Source organism: Microtus oregoni, unplaced genomic scaffold, assembly GCF_018167655.1.
Source record: "Microtus oregoni isolate MIOR12 unplaced genomic scaffold, Mior012 000046F_ref0000063, whole genome shotgun sequence".
Taxonomy (NCBI): domain Eukaryota; kingdom Metazoa; phylum Chordata; class Mammalia; order Rodentia; family Cricetidae; genus Microtus; species Microtus oregoni.
The window spans coordinates 10916247-10934257 of record NW_024543220.1 but is presented as its reverse complement, the minus strand read 5'-3'; the positions used below and the strand labels follow the sequence as shown (position 1 = coordinate 10934257).

Here is an 18011-nt window from a genome sequence, read left to right as displayed (position 1 = left end):
GCACGGAAAAGATACGTAGTGATCTCCGCGGCCAGTGTCACTTCCGCCAGAAGTCTTCAGGGCTTCATTTTTATAAAAGCCCCTTTGTGTGGATACTGAGGACAGGGAAGGCATAGCCCATCCCTCTGTGTGTGTGTCCAGATCCAGAGGAGGAGACCATGACCACACAGGCGGTGCCTACTGCAACCCCTAAGAAACCCATCCTGGGCGAGCTGACTGTGACAGGCGCCACTCCTGACTCCCTGAGCCTCTCCTGGACAGTCCCCGAAGGACAGTTTGACCAATTCGTGATCCAGTACAAGAACGGGGATGGGCAGCCCAAGGTGGTGCGGGTGCCAGGGCACGAGGACCAGATCACCATCACCGGCCTGGAGCCAGACCACAAATACAAGATGAACCTGTATGGCATCCACAGTGGCCAGCGTGTGGGCCCTGTGTCTGTTGTCGGGGTGACAGGTGAGTAGACATGGGAGCCTAGGATTCACTAGGAGAGAGACCATCTGCTCTGGGTGGGGGTCAGTGGCCTGGGACTGGCTAATACCCAGACCTTCTGTGGCCGAGGCTATGGCCTATGTGCCTCTCCCTAGAGCTGGCATATCTCCCCTGTGCAGGGGGTGGGGACATTAAGACCTTTGCCGTGCTGGTGTCCAGGTCCCCTCAGCTGACCCAGGAGCTTGGGCGTGTTGGCCAGCTGTCAGCTGACCAGGACCCCAAAGCCCCAAGGTGGGCTTCTCTGAACTGACCTCAGAACCACCTTGGTAACTATGGCTACTCTGTCCTCACTTGAGGACACCTGTGGGGGACCCTGCTCACCTGTCTGTTCCCTTCTCAGCTGCAGAGGAAGAGACTCCCAGCCCCACAGAGCCCAGCACAGAGGCCCCAGAGCCCCCTGAGGAGCCGCTCCTGGGAGACCTGACTGTCACAGCATCGTCCCCAGACTCCCTGAGCCTCTCCTGGACCGTCCCCCAGGGAGACTTTGACTCCTTCAGTGTCCAGTACAAGGACAGTGATGGGCGGCCCCAGGTGGTGCGTGTTGGGGGCCAGGAGAGGGAGGCCATCGTGAGAGACCTGGAGCCTGGGCGCAAATACAAGATGAACCTGTATGGACTCCATGATGGCCAGCGTGTGGGCCCCGTGTCCACCGTGGGCGTGACGGGTGAGTGTTAGCTGTGCCTCTGGGGGGAAACCAGCCCCACACCACTCCTTTTCCAGCCATCGTCATGGAAACACCTGTACTGTGCACCAAAGCTGCCGGGCACATCCGACATCTCCCCAATCAGCCTCAGACCCAGCAGTGTGTCCAAAGCCTGCTTCTTTTTTGTTGGTTGTTTTTTCGAGATGAGGTCTCTCTGTGTAACAATCGTAGCCATCCTGGCACTAGCTCTTGTAGACCAGGCTGGCCTTGAACTCACAGAGATCCACCTGCTTCCACCTCCCAAGTGTTGGGGTTAAAGGTGTGCACCAGCACGGCCCGGCCAGAACCTGTTTCTAAGGAGATCCTGGGAAACACGCTGCTGGTTCATGGATCGGTCCCGGAGCAGCAAAGCCCGTAGCAGAGGTGTCAGCCCTCTCTGGGACGAGCTAGCGGGGGTTCCTCACAGAGCGGCTCTATCCCTGTGACGTTCTCTGGCCCGGGCAGTGGATGAGTCTGCAATGTACAAACCACTTCAAGCCCTTTTTCCTTTTTGTCCTCTCCTTCCTTCCTTCCTTCCTTCCTTCCTTCCTTCTTCCTTCTTTCCTCCTTTCCTTCCATTGTAAACTCTCATTCACATGCCTCCATTCCCTGATCTGGGGACTTGTGGGGCTGTCAGCTGGGGAGCCAACATCCCCAAGGCTCACCTGGAATGAACTATGGGTCAACACTTGGGGGTGCTGGGCTGTGGGGGACTCTGGGGTTAGAGAGCAGCTGCTAAGTTGTTGGGGGTACAGAAGCCTTAGCAAGGGGAGTTCAGCTCTGAACGATGCTGCCCGTAGAGCCTCCCTCACTCGTGAGTTTGCTGAGCTCTGTCTGGGGAAGGTGTTTTGCGGGCCCACAAAGCCAGAGGAAGAGGCAGAAATCCCTCACTACCTGGACGAGGGCTGTTTGGTTGTTTTGTAGCAAATGGTCGAGCGTGTCTTTGTGAGCATAGGATTCCAAGCTTGCCATCATGGTACCAGGTGGCCTTGTCTGATGTCTGTGTTCTGTGCCGTTGTCTATGTTTGGTGTGATTACATAAGACAGAGCTGTGCTAGAATGGCCCTGAGCTGACAGAGCCTGACAGACCACGGGAGTCTGGGCTGCTGGTCTCCGTCAGGCTGGGGCTTTGAAAAACTAGCAGTGTTAGCATGGACTTCACAGTCAGGGTGACAGGCAGAAGGCCTAAGTTCTGCCAAGGGCCCAGAACATGGGACCCCTAGGGGCGAGAACAGTACCTGAGGGGACATCTAAACCAGCTTTCTCATAAGGCAACTGAGACCTGAGGTCGAACAAGCGTTGGCTTGGTGACAGGGCAGAGAGAACAGTTATAGGTCAATGTCCCCGCTGTGCAAAGAACAGAAGGTTAGAAAGAAGCTGGTCCGTGAGGAACAGAGATTTTGTGAGATGTCCTCTGGGATGCAGGGTGGTCTTGAGAGGTTGATGGAGAGGCAGGGGCCGCTCAGAAGCTCGGGATTCCACACAGGACTGGGTGTCCAGTTCCTTGCTGCCGTTGGAAGTCCTTGTTCAAAGTCTGGCTTCCTCATGAAGCACAACCGCTTAGCGGAAGAGGTAAAGTGAGCCTGAAGGCAGGGAGGTCAGACCGGGGTCAACACCCAAGTGAGAGGAGATGGTGGCCCAGGTTCTGTGATAGAAGAGGTGGGTGGGGGAGTGTGAGGCACCCAAGAGGGACACAGCCAGAGTCTGGAGTGCACTGAGCTCACTAGCAGCTGGGACACAGCCTCAGGGAGGAGGTTTCCAGACCTAGCAGGGGTAAAGATCTAAGTCCAGCGAGGGAGGAAGCGGACAGCAAGGAGAGCCAGGGCAGGGAGGCTCAGGGCAGTGGCTCTGTGGAGCATGTTCAAAAGAGGCAAGTGCGGGAGGGAGGGGAGCAGTCACATGGGTGTTGGCAGGTGTCTGGGCGGGATGCTAGGAATGGCCGTGTAGAAAGAACAGAAAAGGCAAGCCGTGGTCGAACTGTGGATGGGAACTTTGTTTTTAATAAATGTTTCTTTATATTCTAACTGAGCACAGAGAAGACCTGAATTTGTGTGTTTGTGTGTTCAGCTCCAGAAGAGGAAGTTACGACCACACAGCTGGTGCCCACCACCACTCCTGAGCCTCCTCCTAAGAAGCCACGTCTAGGAGAACTGTCCGTGACAGATGCCACTCCTAACTCCCTGAGCCTCTCCTGGACAGTCCCCGAAGGACAGTTTGACCACTTCCTGATCCAGTACAGGAACGGGGATGGGCAGCCCAAGGTGGTGCGGGTGCCAGGGCACGAGGACCAGGTCACCATCACCGGCCTGGAGCCAGACCACAAATACAAGATGAACCTGTATGGCATCCACAGTGGCCAGCGTGTGGGCCCCATGTCTGCTGTCGGGGTGACAGGTGAGTGGACATGGGAGACCAGGGTGGGACCCACTGGGAGGTAGACACTCAAACTATTTGGTGACAGCTGGGTAGGGATTGGTGGCTGGGTGCTGTTAGCACCCCAGATCTGCTCAGTCCCACAGACCTGCGTTGCTAACACTAAGGTCTGCCTTTGTGTGCCTTCTTCTGGGCTGGCCAGTCTCCCTGGGCAGCAGGGCCACAGACAGCTTTGCCGTGCTGGTGTCCAGGTCCCCTCAGCTGACCCAGGAGCTTGGGCGTGTTGGCCAGCTGTCAGCTGACCAGGACCCCTAAGCCCCAAGGTGGGCTTCTCTGAACTGACCTCAGAACCACCTTGGTAACTATGGCTACTCTGTCCTCACTTGAGGACACCTGTGGGGGACCCTGCTCACCTGTCTGTTCCCTTCTCAGCTGCAGAGGAAGAGACTCCCAGCCCCACAGAGCCCAGCACAGAGGCCCCAGAGCCCCCTGAGGAGCCGCTCCTGGGAGACCTGACTGTCACAGCATCGTCCCCAGACTCCCTGAGCCTCTCCTGGACCGTCCCCCAGGGAGACTTTGACTCCTTCAGTGTCCAGTACAAGGACAGTGATGGGCGGCCCCAGGTGGTGCGTGTTGGGGGCCAGGAGAGGGAGGCCATCGTGAGAGACCTGGAGCCTGGGCGCAAATACAAGATGAACCTGTATGGACTCCATGATGGTCAGCGTGTGGGCCCCGTGTCCACCGTGGGCGTGACGGGTGAGTGTGGCTGGGGTCTGTGTTTGCTCTTGCCTTCCGCGGCTCCTCTCTTCTCCGCCCTGCCCTCTACTCCCCCTTTCTTCCCAGCTGTCTCTGGGGCTTCACTGAGCTTCTGACCCCCTCGCCTAGAATGAAGGGATGGTCAGCGCAGCCGTCCTTGGAGCTGTCCTTGTGGTCCCTCCTTCCCCCACTCCAGAGCCCCACACAGTCCTCCCACCTTGGCTCCCTCTCTGGGTATTTGGTGTTTCACAACAGGCTCTGATCTGGGCTACTTGGGTCTGAATCACCTCCAGCTGGACTGTGGGGTTTTACAAGCATTTTTTAACACAGTGGCAGCTCCGGCAGCGGGGGAACAATCACAATGGCGTCTGCTAAATCAGAGGTTCTCAACCTTCCTAGTGTTGTGACCTTTTATTTATTTTTTTAAATGTTTATTTATGGCCGGGCCGTGGTGGCACACACCTTTAATTCCAGCACTCAGGAGGCAGAGGCAGGTGGATCTCTGTGAGTTTGAGACCAGTCTGGTCTACAGAGCGAGTTCCAGGACAGGCTCCAAAACTACAGAGAAACCCTGTCTCAAAAAAAACCAAAAAAAAGTACTTTGTTTACATATATGCCTGCACACCAGAAGAGGCCACCTATCCCACTACAGATGGTTGTGAGCCACCATGTGGATGTTGGGAATTGAACTCAGGACCTCTGGAAGAGTAGCCAGTGCTCTTAACCTCTGAGCCATCTCTCCAGTCTATACTACAACCTTTCAATACAGTTCCTCAGGTTGTGGTGACCCCCAATCATGAAATTATTTTCATTACTACTTCACAACTGTAATTTTGCTACTTATTTTGTTTTATTTTTTGGCCTTTCAAGACAGGGTTTCACTGTATAACCCTGGCTGTCCTGAAACTCTCTCTATAGACCAGGCTGGCCTCAAACTCACAGAGATTTTCATTCCTCTGCCTCCTCCCAATTAAAGGTGTGCCATCACCACCCAGCTAATTTTGCTACTGTTATGAGTCATAACGTAAATATTTTTAGAGATAAATGGTTGCTAAAGGGGTCGCGACCTACAGGTTGAGAAGCGCTGTGCCAGCCATCGGCGGTTCAGGGGCTCCTAGGTGTGGAACTGTCTGCAGCTGCCATTCCTATGGCTGGGGTCAGGGGGTAGAAGCTGTTCTTCAGCCTGGTGGCAGTCTGGTCCCCTCAGCAGGTTCTGCCTGTACCCCTTAGCCTCCTCTGCTCTGTTGCAGCGCCCCTGCCCACAGAGCCCTCCCTAGAGCCCCGCCTGGGGGACCTGGCTGTGGCAGATGTGACTTCCAGTACTGTGCGCCTGTCTTGGACCGTGGCCCAGGGCCCCTTCGACTCCTTTCTCGTCCAGTACATGGATGCCCAGGGGCAGCCCCAGACGGTACCCGTGAGCAGAGACCTGAGTGAGGTCACCATCTCAGGTTTGGACCCAGCCCGCAAGTACAAGTTTCTCCTCTTTGGACTCCAGGGTGGAAAGCGCCATGGCCCTGTTTCCGTAGATGCAAAAACTGGTGAGTGAGGGCCCAACACTGCGGACCCTGCAACCCCCAGCACCCTTTGCTCCCTTGTGGCAACTGTTGGAATTTCATGTTTCTGTGGCCCACATTCCAGACCTTGGAGTTTGGTGACCCATTTCTTTGTGAGGTCCACCCAATTCAGACCTTCACTCCGTCCTTCTCCCTCATCACTGGGCGGGCACACTTGCTTCCTTTCCTGGAGGCTCTTTTATCCCGAGCGAGGCCCGATCGCCCCCTCTGACCACCAAGAACAGGGCCCCAGCTGCCCCCACCCCAGTCCCTGTCCCCTGCGGTAAGTACACTACACAGTCTAAGTGGCTTCCTCTCCTCTCCATTCGCAGACACAAAGCTCCTTCCTCGTCTTGGGGAGCTGACGATGACAGACGTGACCCAGAACTCCGTGGGTCTCTCCTGGACTGTCCCCGAGGGCCAGTTCGACTCCTTCCTAGTCCAGTACAAGGACAGGGGAGGGCAGCTCCAGGTGGTGCCGGTGGCAGCAGACCAGCGTGAGGTCACCATCCCTGGCCTGGAGCCCAATAGGAAATACAAGTTTCTGCTCTACGGCCTAGCAGGCCGCAAACGGCTGGGCCCTGCCTCTGTGGAGGGCACCACAGGTGAGTCCCAGCCCTGCCTCTGTGGAGGGGAGGGCACCACAGGTGAGTCCCAGCCCTGCCTCTGTGGAGGGGAGGGCACCACAGGTGAGTCCCAGCCCTGCCTCTGTGGAGGGGAGGGCACCACAGGTGAGTCCCAGCCCTGCCTCTGTGGAGGGGAGGGCACCACAGGTGAGCCCGGGCCCTGCCTCCCACTCTGGCACAGCTCCCATCCCCAGGGCCTTCCAGAGACTTGTCCTGTCCTCAGTCTAAGAGGAAAAGCCGTTACAGAAAGGCCAGTCCTGCCTTGGACTGGGCACAGTCTGAGCATTTTATACTCACCGTCTCCTTCCTAAGGAGCTTTTAGGCTTGGTTAACCGGGGTTCAAACCCAAATCCAGTCCTGGGCAGCCACGTGACATGGTTGAGCCACCTCATGTGCACCACGGCCTCCCCACTGTGCCGGCAACCAGTGGCCCACTCCCCACTGTGCCGGCGACCAGTAGCTGGCACCCATGTCCTCTTCCTCCCAACCCTGAGACATGAGATGGGAAGGCCTGGCTACAGAAGACGATGGAAAAATCTGGTGTTTTTGTGCCCATGAGTCAGCCCCCAAGGAAGGGGTGGAGTGGGTCCATGACCCTTACCCCACTCCCAGGTCCATGAGTCAGTCACCCCAGACAGACATCAGAGGCTGGAGCCCTCAGATACCATAGTTCTTCCCCAAACCTTCATTATGCAGGCTTGTCAGCTGCCACCCTCACGTGGGCAGGTCGCCTCTCTGCTCCACCTGGTCCCGGGATATTAATTCTGGACTGTGTAGGAGATGGGGGGCAGCCCCAGGCTGAGGGGAGCTCTCCCCCACTTGAGAGTATCTCTTTGGCACGCAGATGTCCCCAGAGGCCTCAGTTCTGGCCACAGCCCTGTCCAGAGGAAATGAAGACCAGTCTGTGCCCGCCGCTAGCCCTCCCTCACTGTGACCCTCTGTGACCTGACAGCAGCAAGCGGGCGCCAGGCAGGAAAGGGCTAGGCTGTGCCTCCAGAGACAAGGCGGCTCTCCCTCAGTCCGCCGCAGCAGGACCACGCAGGCCTGGCGTCCTCAGGTTTCTGTCCCTGAGGCCACACATCCCAAGTCTCCAAGGCTGGAGACACTAACCTGAATCATCCCATTCTCCCCTCAGCCCCCCTGGAGAAGCCGCCGCAGCCCCGCCTCGGCGAACTGACAGTGACAGGAGAGACCGCTGACTCTCTGCACCTCTCGTGGACGGTGGCCCAGGGCCCTTTTGACTCTTTCCTGGTCCAGTACAGAGACAGGGATGGGCAGCCCCAGACAGTGGTCGTGGCTGCAGACCAGAACGAGGTCGCCATAGAGGGTCTGCAGCCACGCCGGAAGTACAAGTTTCTGCTCTATGGGCTGGCTGGAGGAAAGCGCCTGGGGCCCGTCTCTGCCCTCGGAGTGACAGGTGAGCTGCCCTGCCTGACCACAGGCCTGAGGAGTCTGCGGACAAAGAGATTGGCCAGAGAGGATGGTGGGAAGGGCAGGGGCCTGTCCAGAGCCAGAGAAGGGAGGACCTGTGCCCATCCCTGGGGCTGATCCTTTGAGAGAACAGGAGCTGGGTTAGGCAGCAAGGAAAGGCCTCGCGGGCTCCCTGCCCTCCCTACCCCAGTCATCCCTGCCACCTGCTGCTCCCCACTACCCCGTTAGAATGGCTCCATCCCCTTGCTGCCTAGGCGTGCAGCAGACACACAGACACACACACACACACACACACACACACACACACACACACACCCCGCCCTGTTCTCGGGAGCCAGGGATGTGTCTCAAATGGAAAATCACCGGAAAATCCAATGGGCAGAGGCCACTGACACCCACGTCAGATCGGCCAGGCCAAGGGCACGAGTGTGACTTGCCAGGCACATACACCAGCCACCCCAGCCTGTGGTGCCCGCACTAAGAGCGGGGCCAGGGAAGAGCCTGAGGGGCCACTGCTGAGGGGGTTGATGCACCAGGTGCTGGGAAACAGGTAGGGAGTCTGGTCCCCAAACAGCAAGCAGCTGAGGAGGGACCAACAGGCACAGTAGCTTCCCAGGCCGGAGATCCCGGGGCTGGGCTCAGAGAGGCCTCCTGGGTGTCAGGAGGTAACACCAAGGCAGGGGTAAAACAAATTCAAGAACTGGAAGGTTCTAGAAGATGCCTGCTCCCTCCCTCTCCTCAATTGGGCTACCTGCCTGGACTGTGAAGTGTCTTCATCCCAGGCCAGCCTCAAACCCTTCCTTTGAAGGGGACAGAATGAGCAGGGCAGGCGCCCAGCACCCTGTAAAGATCCCACCCTGCTTTCTCCCGTGCAGCCCCAGAAGAGGACATGTCAACCCCAAGCCCCACTGAAGCCCCTGAAGCCCCCCGCCTGGGGATGCTGAGAGTGACAGAGGCAACCCCAGATTCCCTGCGCCTCTCCTGGGGTGTGGCCCGTGGCCCCTTTGACTCCTTTGTGGTCCAGTACCAGGACACAGAGGGACAGCCCCAAGCCCTGCTTGTTGATGGACACCAGGACAAGGTCCTCATCTCAGGCCTGGAGCCCAGCACCTCCTACAAGTTCTTCCTTTATGGCCTCCGTGAAGAGATGCGCCATGGGCCTGTCTCTGCAGAGGGTACCACAGGTGGGCCGGCCTGCACCTTCTTAGTCTGGGGTTAGGAAGGGTGGAAGTGGACATCCAGAAGCGGCTGCCACAGGGAAGGCTTGAGGAAGGTGCCCAGGAAGGGTCGAGGTCTACCCTACACTGCCCCTTCTCTTCCCAGTCGGTCTTCCCAGAGGTTCTGTTCCTCATGGGTTCTTCTGACCAATAGGGAAGGGTGACAGACGTGACGTGCTCCAAGCCTTGGGGCTGGCATATATCTGTGTCTTCAGACCTTTTTCTCCTACCCACTTCCCACAGGTCCAGTTCCTGCTGGTCAGACCCCAGGGGACCCGGGGCCCCGCCTGTCCCAGCTGTCAGTGACAGACATGACCACTAGTTCTCTGCGGCTGAACTGGGAGGCCCCGCTTGGTTCCTTTGACACCTTCCTAATACGCTTTGGGGTCCCCTCACCAAGCACTCTGGAGCCGCATCTCCGTCCTCTGCTGCAGCGAGAGCTGATGGTGCCGGGTACACAGCGCTCAGCTGTGCTTCGGGACCTACATCCTGGGACCCTGTACAGCCTCACTCTGTATGGGCTGCGTGGGCCGCACAAGGCGGACAGCATTCAGGGCACTGCCCGCACCCTCAGCCCAGGTGAGGACCCACACTGGGCACCGAAGAGGGGGCATTGGACTTTGCAGAGTAGTACCCAGCAGGTAACGGGGGTCTGGAGAGTGGGCAGAGGACTTGAAGGCATTAGAGACTTCTGTCCTGGGAACCTTCCAGAGAGGCATGGTGGACCTCTCTGAAGCCAGAGCACTCAGGGAGAAGGGGGAGGAACTTTCTTACCCATGCCCTCCTCACTGAACCCCTCCCTTGTTGTCTTCAGTTCTGGAGAGTCCCCGTGACCTACAATTCAGTGAAATTGGGGAAACATCAGCCAGAGTCAACTGGGTGCCGCCACCATCCAGGGTGGACAGCTTCAAAATTTCCTACCAGCTCGCAGATGGAGGTGATGGTCCCGTCCTGCCAAGACCTCCTTAGCTCTCCTCTCCTGCCCGCCCCCACCCCCGCATACCGCCCATTCTCCAGCTGGTCTCAGGCTCCACCCATGTTCATAGGAGAGCCGCAAAGTGTAGTAGTGGACGGCCGGACCCAGACCCAGGTCCTCCAGGGCTTGAGCTCAGACACTCGCTACGAGGTGACTGTGGTCTCCGTCCGTGGCTTCGAGGAGAGTGAGCCTCTCACAGGCTTCCTCACGACAGGTAAGAGGGGCACCATGACAGGCGAGAGAGAGAGAGAGAGAGAGAGAGAGAGAGAGAGAGAGAGAGAGAGCGCAAGGGCTGGCCAGGGTGAAGAGGGGACAGAGGGATCCCAGGGAGGCAGTGAAGTTGGGAGAGTCAACAGTGGGGACAGTGGCAGGGAAGCCTCTGAGCCCCTGTTTCTGCCAGTTCCCGATGGCCCCACCCAGCTGCGTGCACTGAACTTGACTAATGGATCCGCCCTTCTGCACTGGAAGCCCCCCCACAAACCCGTGGACGAGTACAACGTCCAGGTCGCATCCCCCGGGGGTGAGCATGGCTGAACCTCCTCTGAAGAGGTGGGGAGAGCAGGGTACAGCATGATGGGCAGGGGCTGATGCCCACCCCACTCCCAGCCCCACCCCTGCAGGCCTCAGCACCCGGCAGCGCCGTGGACTACCCGCTGACAGACCTGGCGGTTGACACCAACTACACGGCCACCGTGCGTGGTCTCCGAGGCCCAAACTTCACCTCGCCAGCCAGCATTACCTTCACCACAGGTAGAGCCAGGGGTGCATGGGGAAGGGGTCACGGGAGGGTCAAGGCAGCAGATACGGGCTCACCCATCTGTTCCTACGTCCCCAGGGCTGAAGCCCCCCCAGGACTTGGAGGCCAAGGAAGTGACCCCTCGCACGGCCCTGCTCACTTGGACTGAGCCCGAAGTCCCACCCACAGGCTACCTGCTCAGCTTTGACACCCCTGGAGGACAGATTCAGGTACCCCAGCCCTGCCTCATTGGCCGTCTGCTTTCCATAGCTAGATTTGGTGGTGCCCTTCTGGCCATCTCACCCTCTGCTGACTGTCCCTTGTCGGTCTCCAGGAAATCCTGCTTCCAGCAGGAACCACCTCCCACCGGCTTCTCCGCCTCTTCCCTTCCACCTTCTACAGAGCCCAGCTGCGGGCTGTTTGGGGCGAGAGCCTCACGCCCCCTGTGTCCACTTCCTTTACTACAGGTACTGACACTGGGCCTGAGCATAGGCGGGCGGCTGGGGTCTGAGACTTGGGGACAGACAGACTCCCCATCTCCTCTCCACAGGTGGGCTGCGGGTCCCCTTCCCCCGGGACTGTGGGGAGGAGATGCAGAACGGGCCCAGCACCTCAAAGACCACCACCATCTTCCTCAACGGCAACCGCGAGCGGCCTTTGGATGTGTTCTGTGACATGGAGACGGATGGGGGCGGCTGGCTGGTGGGTTGCGTTCAGAGCCCAGGGACCTGGGTAGCACAGGGGCCGATGCCCAGGAGCCAAGGCCAATGCTGCCCTTGTCTGCTCTCCAGGTGTTCCAGCGCCGCATGGACGGACAGACGGACTTCTGGAGAGACTGGGAGGAGTATGCCCATGGTTTTGGAAACATCTCCCGGGAATTCTGGCTGGGTCCGTGCCTCATAGGGCTGGGGAACCCGGGAAGGGATGGCAGTCCTGTGGACCCCAGGACCCTGATGGAGCATACTCCACCCCAGGCAATGAGGTCCTACACAGCCTGACGCAGGCTGGAGACTACTCCATGCGTGTGGACCTGCGAGCTGGAAAGGAAGCTGTGTTCGCCCAGTATGACTTCTTCCGTGTGGATTCGGCAACGGAGAATTACCGCCTGCACCTAGAGGGTTACCATGGCACCGCAGGTGAGGGTGGGCCCGGGACGGGGTGATGGCGGGCCCCGGGACTGGGTGATGGCCGGCACGGGGGGCGGTCCTCACCACATCTTCCCATGCTTTGCCAGGGGACTCTATGAGCTACCACAGCGGCAGCGTCTTTTCTGCCCGTGATCGGGACCCCAACAACTTGCTCATCTCCTGCGCTGTCTCTTATCGGGGGGCGTGGTGGTACAAGAACTGTCACTATGCCAACCTCAACGGGCTCTACGGGAGCACAGTGGACCACCAGGTGGGGGCCGTGGAAGCACAGGCTGGGCTCTGGGTCACTCGGGTTGGAGGACTCTCATGTGAATGACTGAACTTCTCGCACCTCAGAGGCTCATTTGGGAAATGGGACAGTAATACCAGTCTCACCTAGGAAGCTTGAAAAGTCTGTTTATTAGTGGATACAAGGCGCCAGCTCAGAATGAAGCCTCAGCCCTTTGCAGCTGAGGGCTAGGCAGGGAACCGTGAGGGAGAGGGATGGACCCCCGGGGGTCACCTGCAGGAGCTGGGCGGGGATGAAGGAGTTGCCATTGGTGAGTGCTGGCTTTAACTCTCCTCCCTCGACAACTTTCTCCTCAGGGAGTGAGCTGGTACCACTGGAAGGGCTTCGAGTTTTCGGTGCCCTTCACGGAAATGAAGCTGAGACCTAGAAACTTCCAGGCCCCTGCCAGGGGCAGCTGAGCCTGTTTTCCCACCTCGCTCATACCCCAGTATGACTGCCGAGCACTGAGGGGCCGTGCCAGAGAAGAGCCAGTATGCCTCTACTGCCTAGCTCACCAAAGAGGCCTTCTCTACCACGATCTCACAGCACCATGTTTACAGGGGGGAGGGGAGGGGTTAGTAACGGAGCAATAAAGGAGAAACTGAGGCACGAGGCTGGTACTGGTCCTATCCTGTCAAGGGTTCTGGCCCTGGTCTTGGGGCATCAGGTTCCTGGGCTGCAGCCGCACCTGGAAAGGACGAATCAAGAGATTGACACCAGTGAAATTCTGGGGCTTCAGGGAGGGCAGGGTGCCATCTGGTGGTGGCAGCAGCGTGAAGGCCTGGAGCAGGCGCGCCAGGACCACGAAGAGCTCCAGTCGCGCCAGCGGCTCTCCCAGGCACACACGGGCCCCACAGCCGAAAGATAGGGTTCTGAGGTCCTTGCCGGGTTCCAGGAAGCGATCTGTGGGTCGTGGACAGATAGCTCGGGAAGTGTGTCCCAACCGAGGCTAGGGCCCTTCCGCTCCCGTGCCTGACCCCTCCGTTGTACCAGGACAGAACTGGCCGGGCAGTTCCCAGACCATCTCGTCCAGGTTGGCGCCTTGGATGTTGGGGATGATGATGGTGTCCTTGGGGATGTCATAGCCAGAGATACTGAGGGAAGGCAGAGTCAGAAGCTGTCCGGGACCCTGGGGGGGGGGGGGGCGGGGGGGTGGTTCTCACTCAACCCTTAACCCAGGGAGTCACCTGCTAGCCCGAGTGGTACGATGGGGCAGGGCCAGGGGCACCACGGGCCGCAGGCGCAGCACCTCAGCGATGGTAGCCATGAGCAAAGGCAGCTGCATTCGGTTCTTGTACAGGAGCTGGGAGCTGGGGGCACTGGGGCCCAACTTGAGGTCTAGTTCTTCCTGCAGTCGTTTCTGTATCTGAGAAGAAGGGACAAGGCTGGATCTGGGGACCAAGCTTTGCGCTGGGTGACTCAGGGCTGCCCAGCCGGCAGCCCCTTTATCCAGCCACCCAGCTAAGCCTAGAGACCCGCCCCCGCACCCGTGAGCAGAGTCCAGGCCAGGCAGAGGACTGGGCCAAGGGGCCGGAAGGAGCCTCACTCTCTCCCATAATGCACCTCAGGGTGATGAAGCAGGAAAGCCACAGTCCAGGAGAGCGTGGTGGCTGTGGTCTCAGTGCCCCCGACGAAGAGATCCACCACGGACATGTGCACGTGCCCTTCGTGGAGCTGCCCTGCATCCGTGCCCTCTCTTTGCTGCTCCACGCCTTGAAGCATGTAGTCAAGCATGTCCTTCCACTGGCCTGCTACCAGGCTGTCCTGCAGAGGGCAGGGAAAGGAGCAGGCTGGGTGCCCAGCAGTGATGCAGGCTCTGCAGGCACATCACTGGCTGAGGCTAGGGGGGTTAGTGCTCGCGCGGTATCCCGCGGCACCTACCTTGTGCAGCTTCAGCTGCTCCCTTACGATATTGTCCCTGTTCTCCTGGAACCGCTTCAGCTTCCAGAGGCCCGGATTGGGGAGGAACTGGGACAGGTAGGGGAGTCAGCTTCTGGATGGAGACCAGCCACCCCCTAATCCCGCCCCAACCCAGGGGAGTCTGGGATGTGCTCCCGCACCCTGAGAAAGGGAATTATTTCCAAGATTTGGACGGACCAGTGGTTCCAGGCTTGCAGCAAGTCCTGCACACAGCTGTGAACCGTGTGTACCAAAATGTCGTCCTGCCGGAAGAGGAGAGCATACTTTGAGTTTGGGACCAGCAAAGGTCAGGAGGGCCTGAGGGAGGGGCTCGAGGGGCAAGAGGAGAGCCTTGACCTTGTCTCCAAACGTGAGATAGCAGATGACACTGCACGTGAGCAAAGAGAATTCCTTCTGGATGGCCACAGGGGCGCCAGCCTGCGCGCGCATGCGCTGTGGAGAAGAGGCAGGCTACCCGGGCTGTGGGGACCGAGTGGTACTGGGGGACAGGGACGCTGACCCCGGGAGGGCTAGGCCACAGGAGCACGGCCTCACCTCGCAGAATTCTTGGGCCAGCTCCTCTACCAGGGGCTCCATGGAGTCTCGCACGCCCAGCATCAGAGCTGAGCGAGAGAGTTTCTTGTGGGCCTTCCACGTTAGCGAGTAGTCCCCTAGCGACAGGTCCAAGTCTAGATTTTCTGCAGGAGGGATGGCAGAAAGAGAGAATGCCAACTAACCAAGGAAGCCAAAGGCCTGACCTGCCTCCCCCCCTCCCCCATCCAAGAAGTAGGCCAGGGCAGCAAGCCACAGCAGGTGTATCTCTGAGAGTTTGAGGCTAGCCTAGTCTACAAAGAGATTTTCAGGGCAGAGATTTTTCAGGGCAGCCAGGGCTACACAGTGAAGAAGAGGAAGAAAAAACCGTGCCCCCAACTCTTACCATATGGTATCTGGGGTCGGCCGGCAAAGTCCGCCCATTTTTGGATCAGGGCCTCCTTAATGGTCCTATTAGAATTCAGAACGACCACATCTGGGGGAAAGAGCAGTTGTCAGCTGGGAGGGATAGGTCACCAGAAGAGAGCAGATTGGCTCACCTTGCAGTCCCATGCGAATCCTATAGACAGGCCCGAGTTTCTGGGTGAGGTCAAACAGGTAGGTGGGAAGGTTAGGCTGTAGAAAGTGCAGGAACCCCGGGGCAAGAGGAGGCAGGCGGAGGCTCCGGAGCTTCCACCGGCCCCACAGCCAGCGAGTGCCAGCTAGCAGCAGCAGCAGCAGCAGCAGCAGCAGCAGCCCAGGTAACACCATGGCGGGACACTTGTGCAGGGGCCCTGACAAGGCTTTTTATAGTTCTTGGCCCCAGCCGTTCGTTATTAGCCTCCAGTCCCCTACCGTGGTCCCATGCGCAGAACAGTGTGTTTTCAAGTTAGCACCATCCCGCTGGCCTTGGAGCTCATGGATCAAAGAGACCATCCATCAAGAAGAAAGGAAGAGATGCAGGACCCTGACCTTTCTGTGTGTCAGCCCTGTGGGCCGCGGCGTCCACCCTGAGCCCCGTCCAGCCCACCCTGCCTCACCTTGGGTCGGCTTAGTGGTGTGAATTTATCTTATCCCGGAGAAAAGAAAGAAGTGGGAGTCTCTGCCCAATGTGCCTTTGGGTCTGCCGCTTGTCCGTCCCTACAAGTATTTTATTGGTTATTATTGCTACTGCTTTATTTGTGATACTAGTGACTGAACCCAGGACCTATGCCCCCATTATTGTTAACTTTGAGACAGGATCTCATCAGGTTGCCCAGGGAACCTTGAATTCACTATGTAGCTCGGCCTCAAACTTTGAACCCTCCCTCAGTCCCTTAAACATCTGGGGCAACAGAAGTGCCACCCCACCTGGTCCCCTATGCAATTCTTTGCTGTTGTTCCTGGCTTGGTTGAGGCTGTTTGTGGGGACAGAGGGGGGTGCGTGTGTGGAGGCCAAAGGTCAACCTCAGGTGGTCTGTCCAGATGGAAAGACCCTGAGTTTTCATTTTCCTGGGGCTTCCAAATCCACTAGGCTGGCTGGCCGCTGAACCCCAGGGATACTCCTGTCTCTGCCTCCCATCTCTAGAATGAGAACTTGTGCCACGGGGCTGGAGAGGTGGTTCAGCGTTTAAGAGTACTTGTTGCCCTTATGGAAGACCTGAGTTGGATTCCCAGCGCCTACATGGCTGTTCACAACACCAGCTTAGAGTTCCAGTGCCCTCTTCTGACGCCAGAGGGAATTGCATGCACATACATACGCACAGGTTTTTTTGTTTGCTTATTTGTTTAGTTGTTCATTTATTTATTATATTTTATGTTAATTTGTATGTGTAAAACTAAACAAACCAAAAGAGAAACTTATGAACCACCACACCATACCTTTTTTTTTTTTTTGAGATAGGTTTCACTATGTAGCCCTGGAAAGTCTTGAAGTCAGTATGTAGCCGATGTCCAAATGCTGGGATTGCAGGCGTATACCACAATGCCTGCCTGGTGATGTTACTCTATGGCCTCTTTTGTTGCCAGAAATATCTAGAGTGAGGCATGGCGGTGCCTGAATTTAGGGGGCAGAGACAAGCAGATTGAGCCTGAGGTCAACCTGGGCTACACAACAAGACCCCATCTCAAGGAACAAGGCTCTGTTGGTGTTTGCCTCACACAGAGAGGCTCTGGGCTCTTTCCTCATCCATCACATGGAAAAGTGTCGGGAGACAAGGAGCCACGGCCCTGGCCGTCCACTTTGGAACAAAGTGTACCCGACACTGTCCTAACGGCCCCCTCCCGATCCTGCTTCAAAGGCTACAACGTTGTCCTTGTATTTTAATGAAGATGCTTGGGCCAAGGCCAAGGCACTTGTGTGCGTGCGGGCTTCTGAAGCAGAACCAGGCACCAGCAGGCAACCAGGTGCTCAGCCAGCTTAACTACCGGAAGCTGCTGCCTTTCTCTGGCCGCAACACTAACGAAATGACCAACTCAAGTTGACTTACAAAAAAAGCCAAAAAAGCAAGGCAGGCGGTGGTGGCGCACACCTTTAATTCCAGCACTCAGGAGGCAGAGGCAGGCAGATCTCTGTGAGTTGGAGGCCAGCTGGGTCTACAGAGCAAGTGCGGCCAGCTGGGTCTACAGAGCAAGTGCCAGGACAGGCTTCAAAGCTACACAGAGAAATCCGGTCTTGAAAAACCTAAATAAGTATATAAACCACCAAACTCACCATAGAAGTGCAAGGAGTCTCAGAGAACCACTAGGAAAGGAGAAGAGGGACCCTTGTTGGCCTTGGCAGCCAGAGATCAGGGATGGGAGCCAGAAAAAGGTTTGCCCTTCCCCTCCACATGCCCTTGAGCCTCCTGTGTTAGAGGCACAGGTAGAGCAAGGCTGCCTGGAGGCAGGCAGACCAGGGTGGCCGGTTTGGGAGAAATTGAGGCAGCTGTAAGAGATCCGATGTTCTGAAATGCCCAGAAAGACTGAAGTTTCTCCAAAGTCCTCCCTCCACCAACCCTATCAGGGGCTCTATGTGATGGGGTGACCAGGAATGCTGGTGGTTGCCCAACTCCGCCTTCCAAACACAGACTAGCCATGAGCATGCTGGGGTGCTCCTGTAATTCCGGGGAAGCCAAGGATCAGGAGTTCAAGGTCAGTGTTGGCTGTGTGAGGCCTGTCTCCTAAAGTCAGAAAACATCCAGGTTCAGCTGGCAGAGTGCTCGCCTGGTACGCATGAAGTCCTGGGCTCCGTTCCTAGCAATGGCAGAATCCCTGGTGTGATGATGTGTTATAACCTCAGCATTCAAATGTACACACTTCATGGCAAGTTTGAGAACTTGTCTCAAAAACAAAACGAAAAAGCA

General features: G+C 57.6%; 6 protein-coding genes across 10 annotated transcripts in view; 5 read left to right on the top strand and 1 right to left on the bottom strand.

Annotated features, from left to right (window-relative positions):
* The window catches only part of Tnxb (tenascin XB), a 51635-nt gene extending 38777 nt beyond the window's left edge, over positions 1-12858 (top strand). For 2 of the 5 annotated variants that reach the window (XM_041634358.1, XM_041634357.1), the window contains 20 exons: positions 142-456; positions 833-1156; positions 3242-3568; positions 3980-4303; positions 5554-5841; positions 6189-6461; positions 7618-7899; positions 8789-9097; positions 9374-9709; positions 9945-10067; positions 10177-10320; positions 10507-10626; positions 10713-10856; positions 10942-11072; positions 11177-11309; positions 11393-11544; positions 11634-11730; positions 11817-11978; positions 12077-12240; positions 12576-12858. In XM_041634358.1, the coding sequence (XP_041490292.1) occupies positions 142-456; positions 833-1156; positions 3242-3568; positions 3980-4303; positions 5554-5841; positions 6189-6461; positions 7618-7899; positions 8789-9097; positions 9374-9709; positions 9945-10067; positions 10177-10320; positions 10507-10626; positions 10713-10856; positions 10942-11072; positions 11177-11309; positions 11393-11544; positions 11634-11730; positions 11817-11978; positions 12077-12240; positions 12576-12677 (4250 nt within the window). In that variant the 3' untranslated portion in view covers positions 12678-12858. The remainder of the gene's footprint in view (positions 1-141; positions 457-832; positions 1157-3241; positions 3569-3979; positions 4304-5553; positions 5842-6188; positions 6462-7617; positions 7900-8788; positions 9098-9373; positions 9710-9944; positions 10068-10176; positions 10321-10506; positions 10627-10712; positions 10857-10941; positions 11073-11176; positions 11310-11392; positions 11545-11633; positions 11731-11816; positions 11979-12076; positions 12241-12575) is intronic. The other 3 variants (XM_041634355.1, XM_041634359.1, XM_041634356.1) reach the window with 2 other exon arrangements.
* The window catches only part of LOC121435313 (H-2 class I histocompatibility antigen, Q10 alpha chain-like), a 731224-nt gene that overhangs the window by 191754 nt on the left and 521459 nt on the right, over positions 1-18011 (top strand). The gene's annotated exons all lie outside the window — the stretch shown is intronic.
* LOC121435272 (H-2 class I histocompatibility antigen, Q10 alpha chain-like) overlaps positions 1-18011 on the top strand; it is a 708503-nt gene that overhangs the window by 192078 nt on the left and 498414 nt on the right. The gene's annotated exons all lie outside the window — the stretch shown is intronic.
* Positions 1-18011, top strand: part of LOC121435270 (H-2 class I histocompatibility antigen, Q10 alpha chain-like) — an 808095-nt gene that overhangs the window by 317328 nt on the left and 472756 nt on the right. The window lies entirely within an intron of this gene.
* The window catches only part of LOC121435275 (H-2 class I histocompatibility antigen, Q10 alpha chain-like), a 703994-nt gene that overhangs the window by 213227 nt on the left and 472756 nt on the right, over positions 1-18011 (top strand). The window lies entirely within an intron of this gene.
* LOC121435338 (steroid 21-hydroxylase) lies at positions 12840-15459 on the bottom strand. Its single transcript, XM_041634591.1, has 10 exons — positions 15249-15459; positions 15089-15184; positions 14713-14855; positions 14515-14610; positions 14319-14420; positions 14140-14226; positions 13822-14022; positions 13446-13624; positions 13249-13352; positions 12840-13161 (listed from the first exon to the last, which is right to left on the bottom strand). The coding sequence occupies exons 1-10, from the start codon at positions 15457-15459 to the stop codon at positions 12893-12895; spliced, it is 1488 nt and encodes a 495-aa protein (XP_041490525.1). The 3' UTR covers positions 12840-12892.